This window comes from Loxodonta africana, chromosome 25, assembly GCF_030014295.1.
Source record: "Loxodonta africana isolate mLoxAfr1 chromosome 25, mLoxAfr1.hap2, whole genome shotgun sequence".
Taxonomy (NCBI): domain Eukaryota; kingdom Metazoa; phylum Chordata; class Mammalia; order Proboscidea; family Elephantidae; genus Loxodonta; species Loxodonta africana.
Window position 1 is genome coordinate 59,281,258 of NC_087366.1, and position 14,969 is coordinate 59,296,226.

General features: G+C 38.4%; 1 protein-coding gene across 1 annotated transcript in view; it reads right to left on the minus strand.

Annotated features, from left to right (window-relative positions):
• Positions 1–14,969, minus strand: part of LOC135228674 (uncharacterized) — a 65,782-nt gene that overhangs the window by 34,702 nt on the left and 16,111 nt on the right. Inside the window, exons 2-4 of the mRNA XM_064276964.1 lie at positions 10,797–10,831; positions 9,523–9,649; positions 6,872–7,019 (exon numbers count right to left, since the gene is read on the minus strand). Of these exons, the coding sequence (XP_064133034.1) occupies positions 6,872–7,019; positions 9,523–9,649; positions 10,797–10,831 (310 nt within the window). The remainder of the gene's footprint in view (positions 1–6,871; positions 7,020–9,522; positions 9,650–10,796; positions 10,832–14,969) is intronic.

The following is a 14,969-nucleotide window of genomic DNA, read 5'->3' on the forward strand; positions in this document are numbered from 1 at the left end:
TTTCTGCATTTTTCCAAGTTTCTGTAATAACTTCAATAATTTTTATAATAAGAAAAAAATTATTTTAGGAAAGTTTAGTTCTGCTGAACTCCCTTCCACATCAGAGAATCTGTCTTAAAGATATACTCCAAAATACAGAAAAATCATTATGCACACTATTAATCACATTCCTTGTTCTTGTGAAAACAATAGAAACTTCCTAAATGTCTGACACTAGATTGACTAAGAAAACTATAATATAGCCACATGCTATTTGAAAGCAATTAATATAATTATCTGACAAGCATACTGTATTTTTATGCAAATAATGTGCACCTTCTGAGTCTGTTTGCTGGCTGCGTCCTCCCCTGTGAGGTACACTGGTAAGCACACTACGTAATTTTTTCACAGCAACATATGCAGGAGGGTTGACCTGATGGTGCTTGTGAGGATGCCTGGGCGAGGGGGGAGAGGAGAGGGCACAGCCAGCAAACAAACTCAGAAGACACACATCATTTGTATCAAATACAGTGTAAGTTAACACTAGGTAAAAAAATTACTGAATAATATTGTTTATATGGTGTAAATATTCATAAGTATAATGACATCTGCTCCAAAATGCTAACTGTGGTTTACTGTTGTTGATAAGACTATGGTGATAAGACTATGGATATACATTTCTGGTTGTTATTAATTTCTGTATTTTTTCAAATATTTTCTAACGAACGTGTAACATTCATAAATGGATACTAACAAGTATTGAAGGTAGACATGTAAGCTGCACTGAAGGTGTTGGATAAAAACAAGGCTTCAGGAATCGATGCAACACCAATTGAGATGTTGCAACAAACAGATGCAGCAATGGAAAGGAAGTGTTCACTTGTCTATGTCAAGAAATTTGGAAGACAGCTACTGGGCCAACCAAATGGAAGAGATCCTTATTTGTGCCCATTTCAAAGAAAGGTGATCCAACAAAATGTGGAAATTATCAAGCAACATCATTAACGTCATCAAGCAAGTAAAACTTTGCGGAAGGTCATTCAAAAGTGGTTGCAGCAGTACATCAACAGGGAATTGCTAGAAAGACAAGCTGTATTTAGAACAGGACATGGAATAAGGGGTATCGGTGCTGATGTCAGGTGAATCTCGGTTGAAGGTAGAGAATGACAGAAAAATGTTTACCTGTCTTTTACTGACTATGCAAAGGCCTTGGACTATGTGCATCATAACAAATGATGGATAACACTGAGAGGAATGGGAATTCCAGGATACTTAACCGTGCTCATAAGGAACCTGTGCACAGACCAAGAGACAGTCCTTCAAACAGAACAAGGGGAGACTGCATGGCTTAAATTCAGGAAAGGTGTGTGTCAGGGTTACATCCTTTGACCATATTTTTTCAATCTGTATGCTGAGCAAATAATCTGAGAATCTGGACTATATGAATAGAAACATGCCGTCAAGATTGGAGGGAAGAATCATTAACCTGTGACATGCAGATGACACAACTTTGCTTGCTGAAAGTAAAGAGGACTTGAAGTGCTTACTGATGAAGATCAAAGACTGCAGCCCTCAGTATGAATTACACCTCAACATAAAGAACACAAAAAATTTTCACAACTGGACCACTAAGCAACATCACAATAAACAACAAAAAAAAAGATTGAAGTTGTAAAGGATTTCATTTTAGTTGGATCCACAATCAATCCCCATGGAAGCAGCAGTCAGGAAATCAAACAATGTGTTGCATTGGGCAAAATGGCTGCAAAAGACCTCTTTAAAGTGTTGAGAAGCAAAGATGCCATTTTGAGGACTAAAGTGCCTCTAACCCAAGCCATGGTATTTCCAATCACTTCATATGCATGCAAAAGTGGGACAATGAATAAGGAAGACAGAAGAAGAATTGACACGTTTGAATTAGAGTGTTGAGAAGAATGTTGGATATACCATGGACTGCTAGGAGAGCTAATAAATCTGTCTTCGAAGAAGTATAGCCAGAATGCTCCTTAGAAGTGAGGATGGCGGTACTTTGTTTCACATAACTCCAAGCATGTTATCAGGAGGGACTAGTCCCCGGAGAAAAACATCATGCTTGGTAAGGTAGAGGATCAGAGAAAAAGAGGAAGATCTCAAGGAGATGGATTGACACAGTGGCTACGATGGTCTCAAACTTAACAATGATTGTGAGAATGGTACAGGACTGGGCAATGTTTCGTTCTGTTGTACATAGGATTGCTATGAGTGAGAACTGACTCAACGGCACCTAGCAACAGGTTTCATAGAGTAAATAACTAAGAAGGTTTTGAATTTGGGGGCTCTTTGGAGGGATTGAAGCCCTGGTGATACAGTGGTTAAAAGCTCAGACTGGTAACCAAAAGTTTGACAGTTCAAATCTACCAGCTGCTCTTTGGAACCCTATGGGGCAGTTCTACTCTGCCCTATAGGGTCGTTATGATAAGATTGCTATGAGTCAGAATCAACTTGTCAGCAATGGGTTTAGTTTTTCGTTTTGGAGGGCTGGGTATGAGCAGTTCAGTGTTGATCAAATAAAGGCAAAGGGTTTCAAAGTTAATACTAGGCTGGTTTAAAACTCCGTGGTTATGGAGATAATTTAACTTTGCCAGGCAAATGTAAGACAGATTTTTATACCAGTCAAGAAATTAATACTAATATTTTAACTATTTTTTTCATTTTAAAAATATAGCTACTAAAGCAATCCTGGATATATTCTCATTGTAAAGAAAAAAAAAAATTCAGAGATAGAGTGATAGTGTCTCAACCTCACTCCACTGACTCAATCCTTTCTGCAGAGATCACCACCATTACAGTTTACTGTGTATCATTCTAGAAAAGATAGTTATCTTCCCTAAGCATTTATAAGCATATGTGTATTATAAATGTAATTTGTCTGTACTTTTGTTCTTTTTAATTCTTTTTCATAAATATACACATTTATACATACACAAAGGAGCCCTGGTGGCACAATGGGTAAGCACTCGGCTGCTAATTAAAAGGTTGGCAGTTTGAACCCAACAGTTTTTTTGCTGGAGAAAGATGTGGCAGTCTGCTTCCATGAAAATTACAGCCTTAGAAACCCTATGGGGCAATTCTAGTCTTTCCTATAGAGTGGCTGTGAGTTAGAATCAAATCCAGGGTAATGGGTTTGGTTTGGTATGGTTTCTTTATTTCTTTTAACATCAGTGATATTACACTGGTTACATTGCTGCCCAGCATGATTTTAACTGTTAACAATATATCTTGGATGTAGTTCTGTCACTACACACAGATTCCTCTCATTCTTTTTAACTATGTATAATATAGGTTTTTATAGTATTAATGGCATTACAGTTTTTATTTTTAAGTGACTGGTTTTATTTGAAAAACTAACTCTTGAATATGATAAAAATTTCAAACAGTAGATGAGTACATGATGGAAAGAGAGTCTCTCTCCACTCCAGAGCCTTGATTTCTTAAACTTTTCCATATCAGTTCCCCCGTAGACTTTCAAAAGCATTCTCTGAATACATGATCATATGCACATATGTGTATCACATAATACATACACATGTATGCATATGACATGCTTTCTATCTAGTGTTGTACGTGTGTTCTTCATATATATATGTATGTCATCTTTTTAAAACCTGAAAGTCTAAACTACACCTTCTGCACTTTGCTTCTTTCATTAACAATATATATCTTCTATTTGCTCCACATTAGCATACATGGATACGTATTTTTACACAAATGCATGATATTCTCACATGGATATCCCATAATCTATTCTACCATTTCCCTGTTAATGAACACATAGGGTATTTCTGGTCTTTTTCTAAAAAAGTAATGTTTTCAGTGGATTTTCTTGAACATATACTTGAACATATATGAATATAAATTCCTAGAGGGTTCATAATTTACATACCCATTCCCCTACTGACAGACATTTTGCTATTTCCAACATGTTATTATTATAAACAGTGCTGCAATAGACACCCTTGTACATGTTCCTCAGTGCAAATATACAGCTCTTTGTTGAGGGAAAATATTAAGGATTGAAATTGATAAATGATTTATTAAAATTTCATTTTAAGAAACAAAAATATCCTCTTGCTGTTGAATTAATTCTGACTCACAGAAACCCCATGTCTTGCAGAGCAGAACTGCTCATAGAGTTTTCTTGACTGTAGTTTTTACAAAAGCAGATCTCCAGACCTTTTTTCCATGGTGCTGCTGGGTAGGTTCAAACCACCAGTCTTTAGGTTAGTAGTCAAGCACAAACTGTACCACTCAGGGACCTTGTAAACCAAAACACTTGCCACCCTCATGTAGATTCTGATTCATAACGACCCTATAGGATGAAGTAGAACTGCCCCATAGGGTTTCCAAGGAACAACTGATAGATTTGAATGGCCAACTTTTTGATTAGCAGCCGTAGCTGGTAACCACTGCTCCACCAGGGCTCCAGGGACCTTGTAGATACGGTAAATCTGTCCTCCAAATAACCTGCATTGCTCCCATCAACAGGAAATGAAGAAATTTTACCTGTACACTTGCTGTCACTTAATCTTCTTTTTTCCAATTTGATGAGAGAAAAATGGTATTTAATGGCTGTTTTAATTTTTATTTTCCTGACTCCTGATGAAATTGAGTATACTTTCATGTGACTGTTACTCGTAATTTTCTTTTCTGTAAGTTGTCTGTTCCTGTTCTTTGACTAAGTTTTATTAAATTGTTTCTTATGGTTTCAAAGAAATTCTCTACATATCTTGATATTATTACTTTTTATGCTGTATACATAGCACATATGTTTTTCCAGCTTTGGAATTTTTTAAATGATTTCTTTTGACACAGAATTTTAAAATTTTTATTTAGTCAAATTTATCTATTTTTTTCCTTCACAGCTTTTGCATTTTATGTCTTATTTAAGAATGCTTTCCTTATATCCCTGTCATATTTACTTTTAGTGCTTTTACTTTTAGCTATTAATTCTTTAAACCGTTTGTCATTTATTTTCATGGATCATGTAATGTAGTGATCTAAGTTTTCATTTTTCAAATGGGTAGTTAATCTTCCAACACAATTTGATGATGCAGTCTTTCCTCACTAACCGAAAATTCTTCTATTATCATATAAGAAATTTTCATACGTACCTGATTCTGTTTCTGGATTCTCTATGTGGTTTCATTGATCTTTTTTTTCCCCCTGAGCCATACTATGGTGTTTTAACTACTAAGGCCTTTTTAAAATGTTCTGATATCTGATAGGACAAGCAACTGTCTCTACTTTAAAAGTATTACACTTATAAAAAATATTCTTGGCTTTTCTCTTGCCAAGAGAATTATAGTGTTAACTTATCAGATATTATTTTACAAACCCTATTGATATATGAAGACCAGACAAGTGGTGGAACGATGTCAAGGACATCATACATGAAGAAAGCAAGAGATCATTAAAAGGACGAGAAGGAAAGAAAAGACCAAAATGGATGTCAGAAGAGGCTCTGAAACTCGCTCTTGAATGCTGAGTAGCTAAAGCAAAAGGATGAAATGATGAAGTAACAGAACTGAACAGATTTCAAAAGGGCAGCTTAAGGAAACAAAGTAAAGTATTATAATGACGTGTGCGAAGAGCTGGAGATGGAAAACCAAAAGGGAAGAACATGCTCGACATTTCTCAAGCTGAAAGAACTGAAGAAAAAATTCAAGCCTTGAGTTGCAATAGTGAAGGGTTCCATGAGGAAGATATTAAACGATGCAATAAGCATCAAAAGAAGATGGGAAGAATACACGGAGTCATTATATCAAAAAGAATTGGTTGACATTCAACCATTTCAAGTGGGAGAATATGATCAGGAACTGATGGTACTGAAGGAAGAAGTCCAAGCTGCACTGAAGGCTTTGGCAAAAAACATGGCTCCAGGAATTGGCAGAGTATCAAATGAGATGTTTCAACAAACGGATGCAGCACTGGAAGCACTCACTCATCTATGCCAAGAAATTTGGAAGACAGCTACCTGGTCAACTGACTGGACGGGATCCATATTTATAACTATTCCTAAGAAAGGTGATCCAACCAAATGCAGAAATTATTGAACAATATCATAAATATCACGCACAAGTAAAATTTTGCTGACGATCATTCAAAAGCTGCTACAGCAGTATATCGACAGAGAACTGCCAGAAATTCTGGCTGGATTCAGAGGAGGACTTGGACACAGGGATATCACATGTCAGATGGCTCCTGGCTGAAAGCAGAGAATACCACAAAGATGTTTACCTGTGTTTTATTGACTATGCAAAAGCATTTGACTGTGTGGATCATAAATTATGGATAATATTGTGAAGAATGGGAATTCCAGAACATTTAACTGTTCTCGTGAGGAACCTGTACATAGATCAGAAGGCAGTTGTTCGGACAGAAGAAGGAGATACTGTGTGGTTTAAAGTCGGGAAAGATGTGCATCAGGGTTGTATCCTTTCAGCATACCTATCCAATATTTATGCTAAGCAAATAATCCAAGAAACTGGACCATATGAAGAAAAACAGGGCATCAGGATTAGAGGAAAACTCATTAACAACCTGAGTTATGCAGATGACACAACCTTGCTTGCTGAAAGTGAAGAGGACTTGAAACACTTAACTGATGAAGATCAAAAACCACAGCCTTCAGTATGGATTACACCTCAACATAAAGATAACAAAAATCCTCACAACTAGACCAATAAACAGCATCGTGATAAATGGAGAAAAGACTGAAGTCAAGGATTTCGTTTTACCTGGATCCACGATCAACACCCATGGAAGCAGCAGTTGAGAAATCAAAAGACACATTGCACTGGGCAAATCTGCTGCAAAAAGATCTCTTTCAAGTGTTGAAAAGCAAAGATGTTACCTTGAAGGCTAAGGTGCTCCTGACCCAAGCCATGTATTTTCAATCGCCTCATATGAATGTGAAAGCTGGACAATGAATAAGGAAGACCGAAGACGAATTGACTCCTTTGAATGGTGATGTTGGCGAAGAATACTGAATATACCATGGACTGCCAAAAGAACAAACAAATCTGTCTTAGAAGAGGCACAGCCAGAATGCTCCTTAGAAGCAAGGATGGCAAGATTACGTCTTAAATGCTTTGGACATGTTATCAAGAGGGATCAGTCCCTGGAAAGCGAAAAAGAGGAAGACCCTCAATGAGATGGATTGACACAGTGGCTACAATAATGGGCTCAAGCATAACAACAATTGTGAGCATGGCGCAGGACCATGCAGTGTTTCGTTCTGTAGTACACAGGGTCGCTATGAGTCAGAACCGACTCGATAGCACCTAACAGTAACAATAACATTGATATACTGAAAAGGAACCCTGGTGGTGCAATGATTAAGTGCTGGGTTGCTAACCAAAATGTCGGCAGTCTCCAGCAGTTCCACAGGAGAAAGGTGTGGCAACCTGCTTCCGCAAAGATTATAGCCTTGAAAACCCTTCTGTGTCCTATGAGGTTACTATGAATCGGAATCGACTTGACAGCAGTTTTTTTTTATTTGATATATCGATCAGGGTTGCCTTGAATTTAAAGAATAATTGGGGAGTACCACAGCACGTACATAATAATTATCCCATGTAATCGTGAATTTTAAGAGTATGAATAAATAATTTTCATGCTCTCTGAGGAAAATACATGATCAGATTTATATTTGGAATCTTCCATTTTGTACTCCATCTTTCTAAGAACATTTCAACTCAGTTCTACATGCTTCTCACCCAAAATATCCGCTGAGTAGGAGTCAGTTTGAATGGAACTTTGTTTTTAGTTAGAAATGGATCTAAGGGACCAGGCATTTTCAACTAAAACACCAAAAAATCCCATTGTGGAGTCAAATTCTGACTAAGGAAGGGCCAAATCAGGTTCAAAACTGATCTACTGATTGCTTCCCAATACTTTACAAAGTATCTGTATTATCGGTTCACTGTGAGTTAACTTTATAGACTCATTTTTCATCACCCTTATGTGGGAAAAGCACACTGATTTAGACTTGACTTATTTTAGAATTTTGTGATAATTCAACTTGGGCTGGACTGACAATTCGCTTTTGCCCTTCTTAAAAAAGAAAATTTTGCTTAGCAAATTAATAGTGTGAATAGGCAGTGAGCATATTCAAGCCACTTTGAACACCATTTTTAAGGGCTTTCGCAAATTAATTTTATGCAAATGGTGTTGCTAATACCAGCGGTGCTAATCTGTTCATTAAAACCAGAGGGAGCAAACTTTATTTAGGCAATTAGTTGAAGTTACTATACATAGTAAAAAGTACTAAAACTGCATTTCTTTTAAAGTATACTATAAATGTAGACTTCTCACTAATTCAGATTTTTCCCATTACATAGTATAAAATAACGAGCTCAGACTTTCTTTTGGTAGTTGAGGGGGAGCTTGCATTGCTGGGGAACTATTAAAAAAGTATCCCAGGTACTTAGACTTCAGGGGAAACCTACTTGGTCAGCTTATACCTGTAATTAAAAGCTAAAAGTGACTAGCCTGGCAGGGAGGAGAACTTTACCCCTCAGAGTGAGGGAAGCAGGGCACAGACTGTCTGTATCTGAAAGGCAGAGAAGAATTGCCATTACTTAATAGGACAATGATGTACCCTAATCTATTATCAAACGTCAGGCTGCTGCCGCATTCAACTTCTCTTCTGATGGTGTTTGGCATGAGAGACACAGCAGGTGGCGGCTATCGATGTGACCTTTCAGGTTATCTGCAGGACACTGAGTGCATTTAAAGGGATAAAGTTGACATTTGTGGTTATGATCATTCATATTCTCGTCATCTGTCCATTGATCTAAGACACTGGTCACATCAACGTCTAGAAGCCCAGTGACAAACGTGACATATGACTGATAGGCAAAAGCTCAAGTGAATTTTGCCATTTATTATTATAATTATTGTTGAGTCAATTTTTCATTCCCCAATTATGTGGGTGTAGGGTAGTGGGCTGTCAAGAGGAAAGATATGGCTGCCTGATACCAGGGCAAGATTCAGGAAATATTTTGATGTAGACACAGATTGTCTTCCAATAGTGATATTTTCTTCCTTCTCCACCATTTCCCCCATAAAACAATTTTTAAAATGATAAAACCTATCAGATATTTTTTGGGAGTCTATTATAATTACAGCCTAGGAAACCCTATGGGGCAGTTCTACTCAGTTACATAGTGTCAGAATAGACTCAACAGCACACAACAGCAACATTGTACCAAGTGTTTTATATACTTCATTTATTTTTATTTCCAGGTATATTAGTTATCTATTGCTGCATAACAAACTACCCCAAAAGTTAGCAGTTTTAACAATAAACATTTATTATCAACTAGTTTCTATGGATGGGAATCCAGGTAAATCTTAGCTGGGCACCTCTGGTTCAGAGTCTCTCACAAGGTTGCAGTCAAGATGTTGGCCAGGGACTCTCACAAGACTGTAATCAAGGTGACAGCTGGGGCTCCAATCATCTCAAGGCTCAACAGAAGAAGTATCTGCTTTCCAACTCACTCGTATGTCTGTTGGCAGGCCTCGGGTCCTTGCTGACTCCTGGCTGGAGACATCACTTCCTTGCCACATGGGCTTCTCCACAGGGTAGCTCACAACATGGCAGCTGGCTTCCTTCAGAGTGAGAGACCTAGCCAGAGAACGAGAAAGCGTGCTTAAGATGGTTGCCACAGTCTTTGTAACCTAATCACAGAAGCAACCTCCCATCACTTTTGTTAGAAGTGAATCGTGAGGTAGGTCCAGTTCGCTCAGAGAAGGGAATTACACAAGAGTGTGAATACCGGGAGGGAGGTATCATGGGGGGCCATCTTCTAGGCTACCTACCACCAGGGGCAGATTACCCAATGTGCAAGGTACACGTGGGCTTACTTGTGTTTACTTACTACTCTGTAGTGCACAATTTCACATGGGTTTCACTATGTAAGTAAACACAAGTAAGCCCGTGTATATCTTGCTTACAGTAAGCCTGTGCATACCTTATTTACTGGTTAACCTGCCCCTGCCTACTACACTAGGACAGATGTACGAGGTTAGCATTAGACTCCCTTTGTTTTAGAAACAAAGCAACTAAGATTTGTCGAGTGACTTGTGTCAAAACGCACAGTTAATACTCTAGAGCCAAACTATGAAGTGTATCATTGTGACTCTGCTCTCCACGCCTTTGCTCACAACATACCACTGCCTCTCCTGATCAAAGGCCCATTACTGACCCACAATGTGCCAGAAAATAAGCTTTGCTGTCTCAGAAAAGGGAAAAATAAACTCTTCCCAGCTGCTGAGACTGACTCTTAGTATCAAAGCACTAAGGTCTTTTAATAAAAGCCTCTGGATCTGACATAGTTGGGTTTGTTCAACTATTGGCTTCATCACTAACTAGTTCTGTGATTTTATTCAGCTTTCTTAACCTCTCTGATTTTCATTTTTTTGTTTCTAAACCTGGAATAAAATCACCTACTTCACAGAGCACTTGTGATAGCAAAAGAGATAATATGTGTAAAGGCACCTAATGCATAATTGGTGCTCAATTAATTCCTTTCCCCACTCCTTACCCTACTGTAAAAATTCGGTAGACTGGAATGTTTGTATTTTGTTTAAGCAAAGGAACTTTCCTTGACCTATAAAAATCACTTAGCTGACTCTCACTGACTATGTTGAAGGTAAAATCTTTAAAGACATATTATTCCTCATTGGTGAGAATTTTAAACTTATTTACCCAAAACTTTTACTTACAATCAGAAACTTGTACTTTAGCACTTTACCAGGACAAAGTTGCTTACCAGGATCGGTTGGGCCACGTATAAAGTGTCGGTGCCTGTGGAGGAGAAAGGTGCTTTGGATGAAAAACAAAGCTTAATCTTAGTTTTGTTTGTGTATATCACTGAATCCAATACTACTGCAATGCAAACAGAAACACGTGTTCGACCCAACCCCATGCTCTTCACCATGTCAAATTCAGACTACTGTTATCCTGAACTCACTTCTTCTGATCCTTACTGGACCTTCAAATCCAATTCTTGAGGCAATTTTATTGTTCCCGATATCCTCAACAATTGCAAAGGCCATACTCACAAAACACCCAAAAGAGAGGAAGAGAATGGGCAGAGGACAGAACGGTTTCAGCTTCCTTTGCATACTTTTTACAAGCACAGAAATTTCTTGGAGATACTTTGTTACTGAAAAATCTCAACCGAACTTTTGATCAACTGTATTTCGTTCTGCAGCTTATCTAAAAATGATAGTGTTGGTGTTGTATGGTTTCATAGACTGCAGCATTAAGAGATTAGTTACAATGTATCCTTGGGCAGCTTTATAATCATTGATTTTTTTCTTCAGCTGATTTTCTGAGAAGAAGAGTGGCTGACCCTATGGCCCCAACAGACATACACAAAAGACAAGACGCTACGTGCGTTTTTAAATGGGACTTGAGTCCTAATTCATGTCTCCTTCAAAATGTCATGAATGCAACATTATTTAAATTAGATTAAGTGGTATTTATAGAGCTACTACTATGTGAACCACTGGATATTTTCATCTGTATTATAATACTCATATCAACTCTATGAATTATTATTAATAATATTGCCATTTTTAAGTTCAGCAGATAAGCCTAAGAAGATTAAATAATTTCGTGAATGTTATATGTATAGGTAGTAATCTGCAGAAACAAGATGAGAATTTACGTCTTCTGACTCCAAGTCAAAAAGTCAAAAGCTCTTCTGTTCTATGCCAAATATGGATATGAAACTGTGGCCACATGAAAAAAAAAAAGTTTGCCATTAACTAAGTAGGATAAACATATTCCTGATGACTTTGATTCTTCATTCATATTCCAAGAAAGTGCTTTCAAGGATTTTATTGTTCTGCAGGAGAGCAAATGTAACTTCTATTTTAAATTTTAAATACTCTGCCAATTTCCTTACCTAAATTGCCTGCCGTTAGAACCACAAGATTAGCATTCAAGGATGAGGTGTTCTCTAGGATTGAAACCAGTCATGGCTGGGAAAAAGGAAACATAGCCAACTCTTGACTAACTAAGACAATAGGGGACAAGAGTTTTCTGCATAATCTGAAGTCTGTAGTGAATTCTAATTTTTTTTTTAAAGTCAGTAGGTTTGAGCTTTTCCTCAAATCAATCTAATTGTTTCTGAGTTCCACTAACCCAAAACCAAATCCACTGCCATCGAGTTGATTCTAGCTCGTAGGACAGAGTAGAACTGCCCCCATAGGGTTTCCAAGGATGTAAATATTTATGGAAGCAGACTGCCCCATCTCTCTCCCGCTGAGTGGCTGGTAGGTTTGAACCACTGACATTTTGGTTAGCAGCTAAGTGCTTTAACTGCTACGCCACTGAAGCTCCTGGAGTTCCACCAAAAAGAAGCAAAATTAAATAGTGTCTTGGTTAGGATTAGGTTCAGTTGTGAGTAAATGATATTCACAACAGTGAATCAAACAGTTAATTTCTATGTTACATAAAACCTTATCTGGAGATGGGCAACGCAGTGGTGGGATGGCAACTTCAAGCCATCAGGACTCAGGCTTTTTTTGGAAGCTCCTTTCCAACATTGCTAGGATATGGCTTTGGCTGTGGATACTAACCAACACAGACACGTTCCAAGCAGCACGATGGAAGAAAGGAGAAATAGGACTTCACCCTCCCTTTTTAGAGACTCCTGAGAAGTCGCACATGACACTGCTGCTTATCTCATGGTGAGCAGAATTAGTCCAATGGGGATCTGGGAAATGTAATTTTAAGTGGAGGTGCCAATACGCCTCTGACTAAAAATAAAGTTTCCATTAATTTGAGATAGAAGATGAGAATTGTTGGTTGGGGGCAAAGAGGAGCATCTATCACAGATACTCAGCTACTTTTAATTTTTAGTTGTTGTTGTGTTATCGTGTGCTGTCAAGTTAATTACGACTCGCAGAAACTCTACAGGACAGAGTAGAACTGCCCCATAGGGTATCCTAGGCTGTAATCTTTACGAGAACACATCACCACGTCTTTTCTCCCACAAAATCGCTGGTAGGTTCAAACAGCCAACTTCATGATTAGCAGTCAACCAATTAACCGTGGTGCCACCAGGGCTCTTTTAATTTTTAGGAGTCCACAAAAGTAATAACGTCTGGTGAAGTGGTCAAAAAGCTGGCGATCAGGAGGAGAAGTTCCAGAGACAGTGTGTGTATCAGTTCCTGAATAACCTAAAGTAGAATGTGTTGTTATTATTGTTAGGTGCCATCGAGTTGGCTCTGACTCACAGGGACCCCATGCACAAAAGAATGAAACGCTGCCCAGTCCTGTACCATCCTTACAGTAGCTGCTATGTTTGAACCCGTTGTTGCAGCCACTGTGGCAATCCATCCCGTTGAGGGTCTTCTTTTTCACTTCGGTGCAGCTTGGAATTCTTCTTTCAATATAATTGGTTCTTGACCATATAGTACCTCCTGAAATTGGTTGAATGTCAACCAGCTCTTTTCAGTACAGTGACTCCGTGTATTCTGTCCATCTTCGTTTGATGCTTCCTGTGTCATTCAATATTTTGCCCATACCAAAAACAAACCAAACCCACTGCCGTCGAGTTGATTCCTACTCATAGCGACCCTATAGGACAGAGTAGAATTGCCCCATAGAGTTTCCAAGGAGCACCTGGCGAATTCGAACTGCTGACCCTCTGGTTAGCAGCTGTAGCGCTTAACCACTACGCCACCAGGGTTTCCATTTTGCCCATAAAATCCCTCAAAATTGCAACTCGGAGCTTGAATTTTTTCTTCAGTTCTTTCAGTTGAGAAATGCTGAGCATGTTCTTCCCCTTTGGATTTCTAACTCCAGATTTGCACATTTTATTATAATACTTTGTCCTCTTGAGCCACCCTTTGAAACCTTCTCTTCAGCAATTTTACTTCATCATTCCTTTCATTCACTTTAGCTACTTGACGTTCAAGAGCAAGTTTCACAGCCTCCTCTGACATCCTTCTTGGTCTTTTCTCTCATTCCTGCTTTTCAATGACCTCTTGCTTTCTTCATGTATGATGTCCTTGATATCATCCCACAACTCTTCTGGTTTTTGGTCATTAGTGTTCAATGCGTCAAACCTATTCTTGAGACCGTCTCTAAATTCAGCTGGGGTATACTCAAGGTCAGACTTTAAAAGTAGAATATAAATCCTCCATATTTATTAATAATAACTTTCACTGTAGGAAAGTGTGGAATTAAAATGTCTTACAGAATAAGAACAGAAGAACATATTGCCAGACCCATGTTCCAGCAGTTACTGTGGCAATAAGGGACATTTTTAAAAGAGGGATAACCTCCCTCATGATATCCTGAAACGTCTGTATCCCCAAACATCTTAGCTTTCCATATTAACCTACATGGCCCTCCCACAAATTGATTTATTGAAGCTAGGTAGAGACCTATTCAGTCTTCAATCTATCCCTTGGTGCAATGAAACATTTATTACCCACTACGTAAATTAGTACTTGCCTAAGTTGTCCAAAATTTATCTCTGTCAGGTTTCAAGTGCCTCTTCTCTGATTTGCTCAGTGTTTTAGAGCGCGGTGTATAATATTTGGCTTATTCAGTTTAGTTTGTGAAGAAGAGAGAACGTGGTTCCTCTGCCCTCCCCTGACAACCCTGGCATTCTCTTTCCAAAAGGAAAATAGTATCGCCAAACCCACTCATGGTATAAGTCTCTATTATAGGAGGTGCCCTGATTACCGCCCACCCCAATCGCTCCTGGCCTTTCCAGCAAGGCTTCTTCCCTGTCTCTGACTACGTTTTTTCTTGCTGACAATGCTTTGGCTACCACAGAAGCTAGTAGTAGTAGCAGAACTGGTTGAATATAAACATTGAAGACTTAACACTAACTTTTCCTGTCTTGGCTCAGCAGTAACTATGCGACTTTTTATCTCCCTGGGTTTCAGTTAACTCAATTGTAAAATGAATGAGTTTG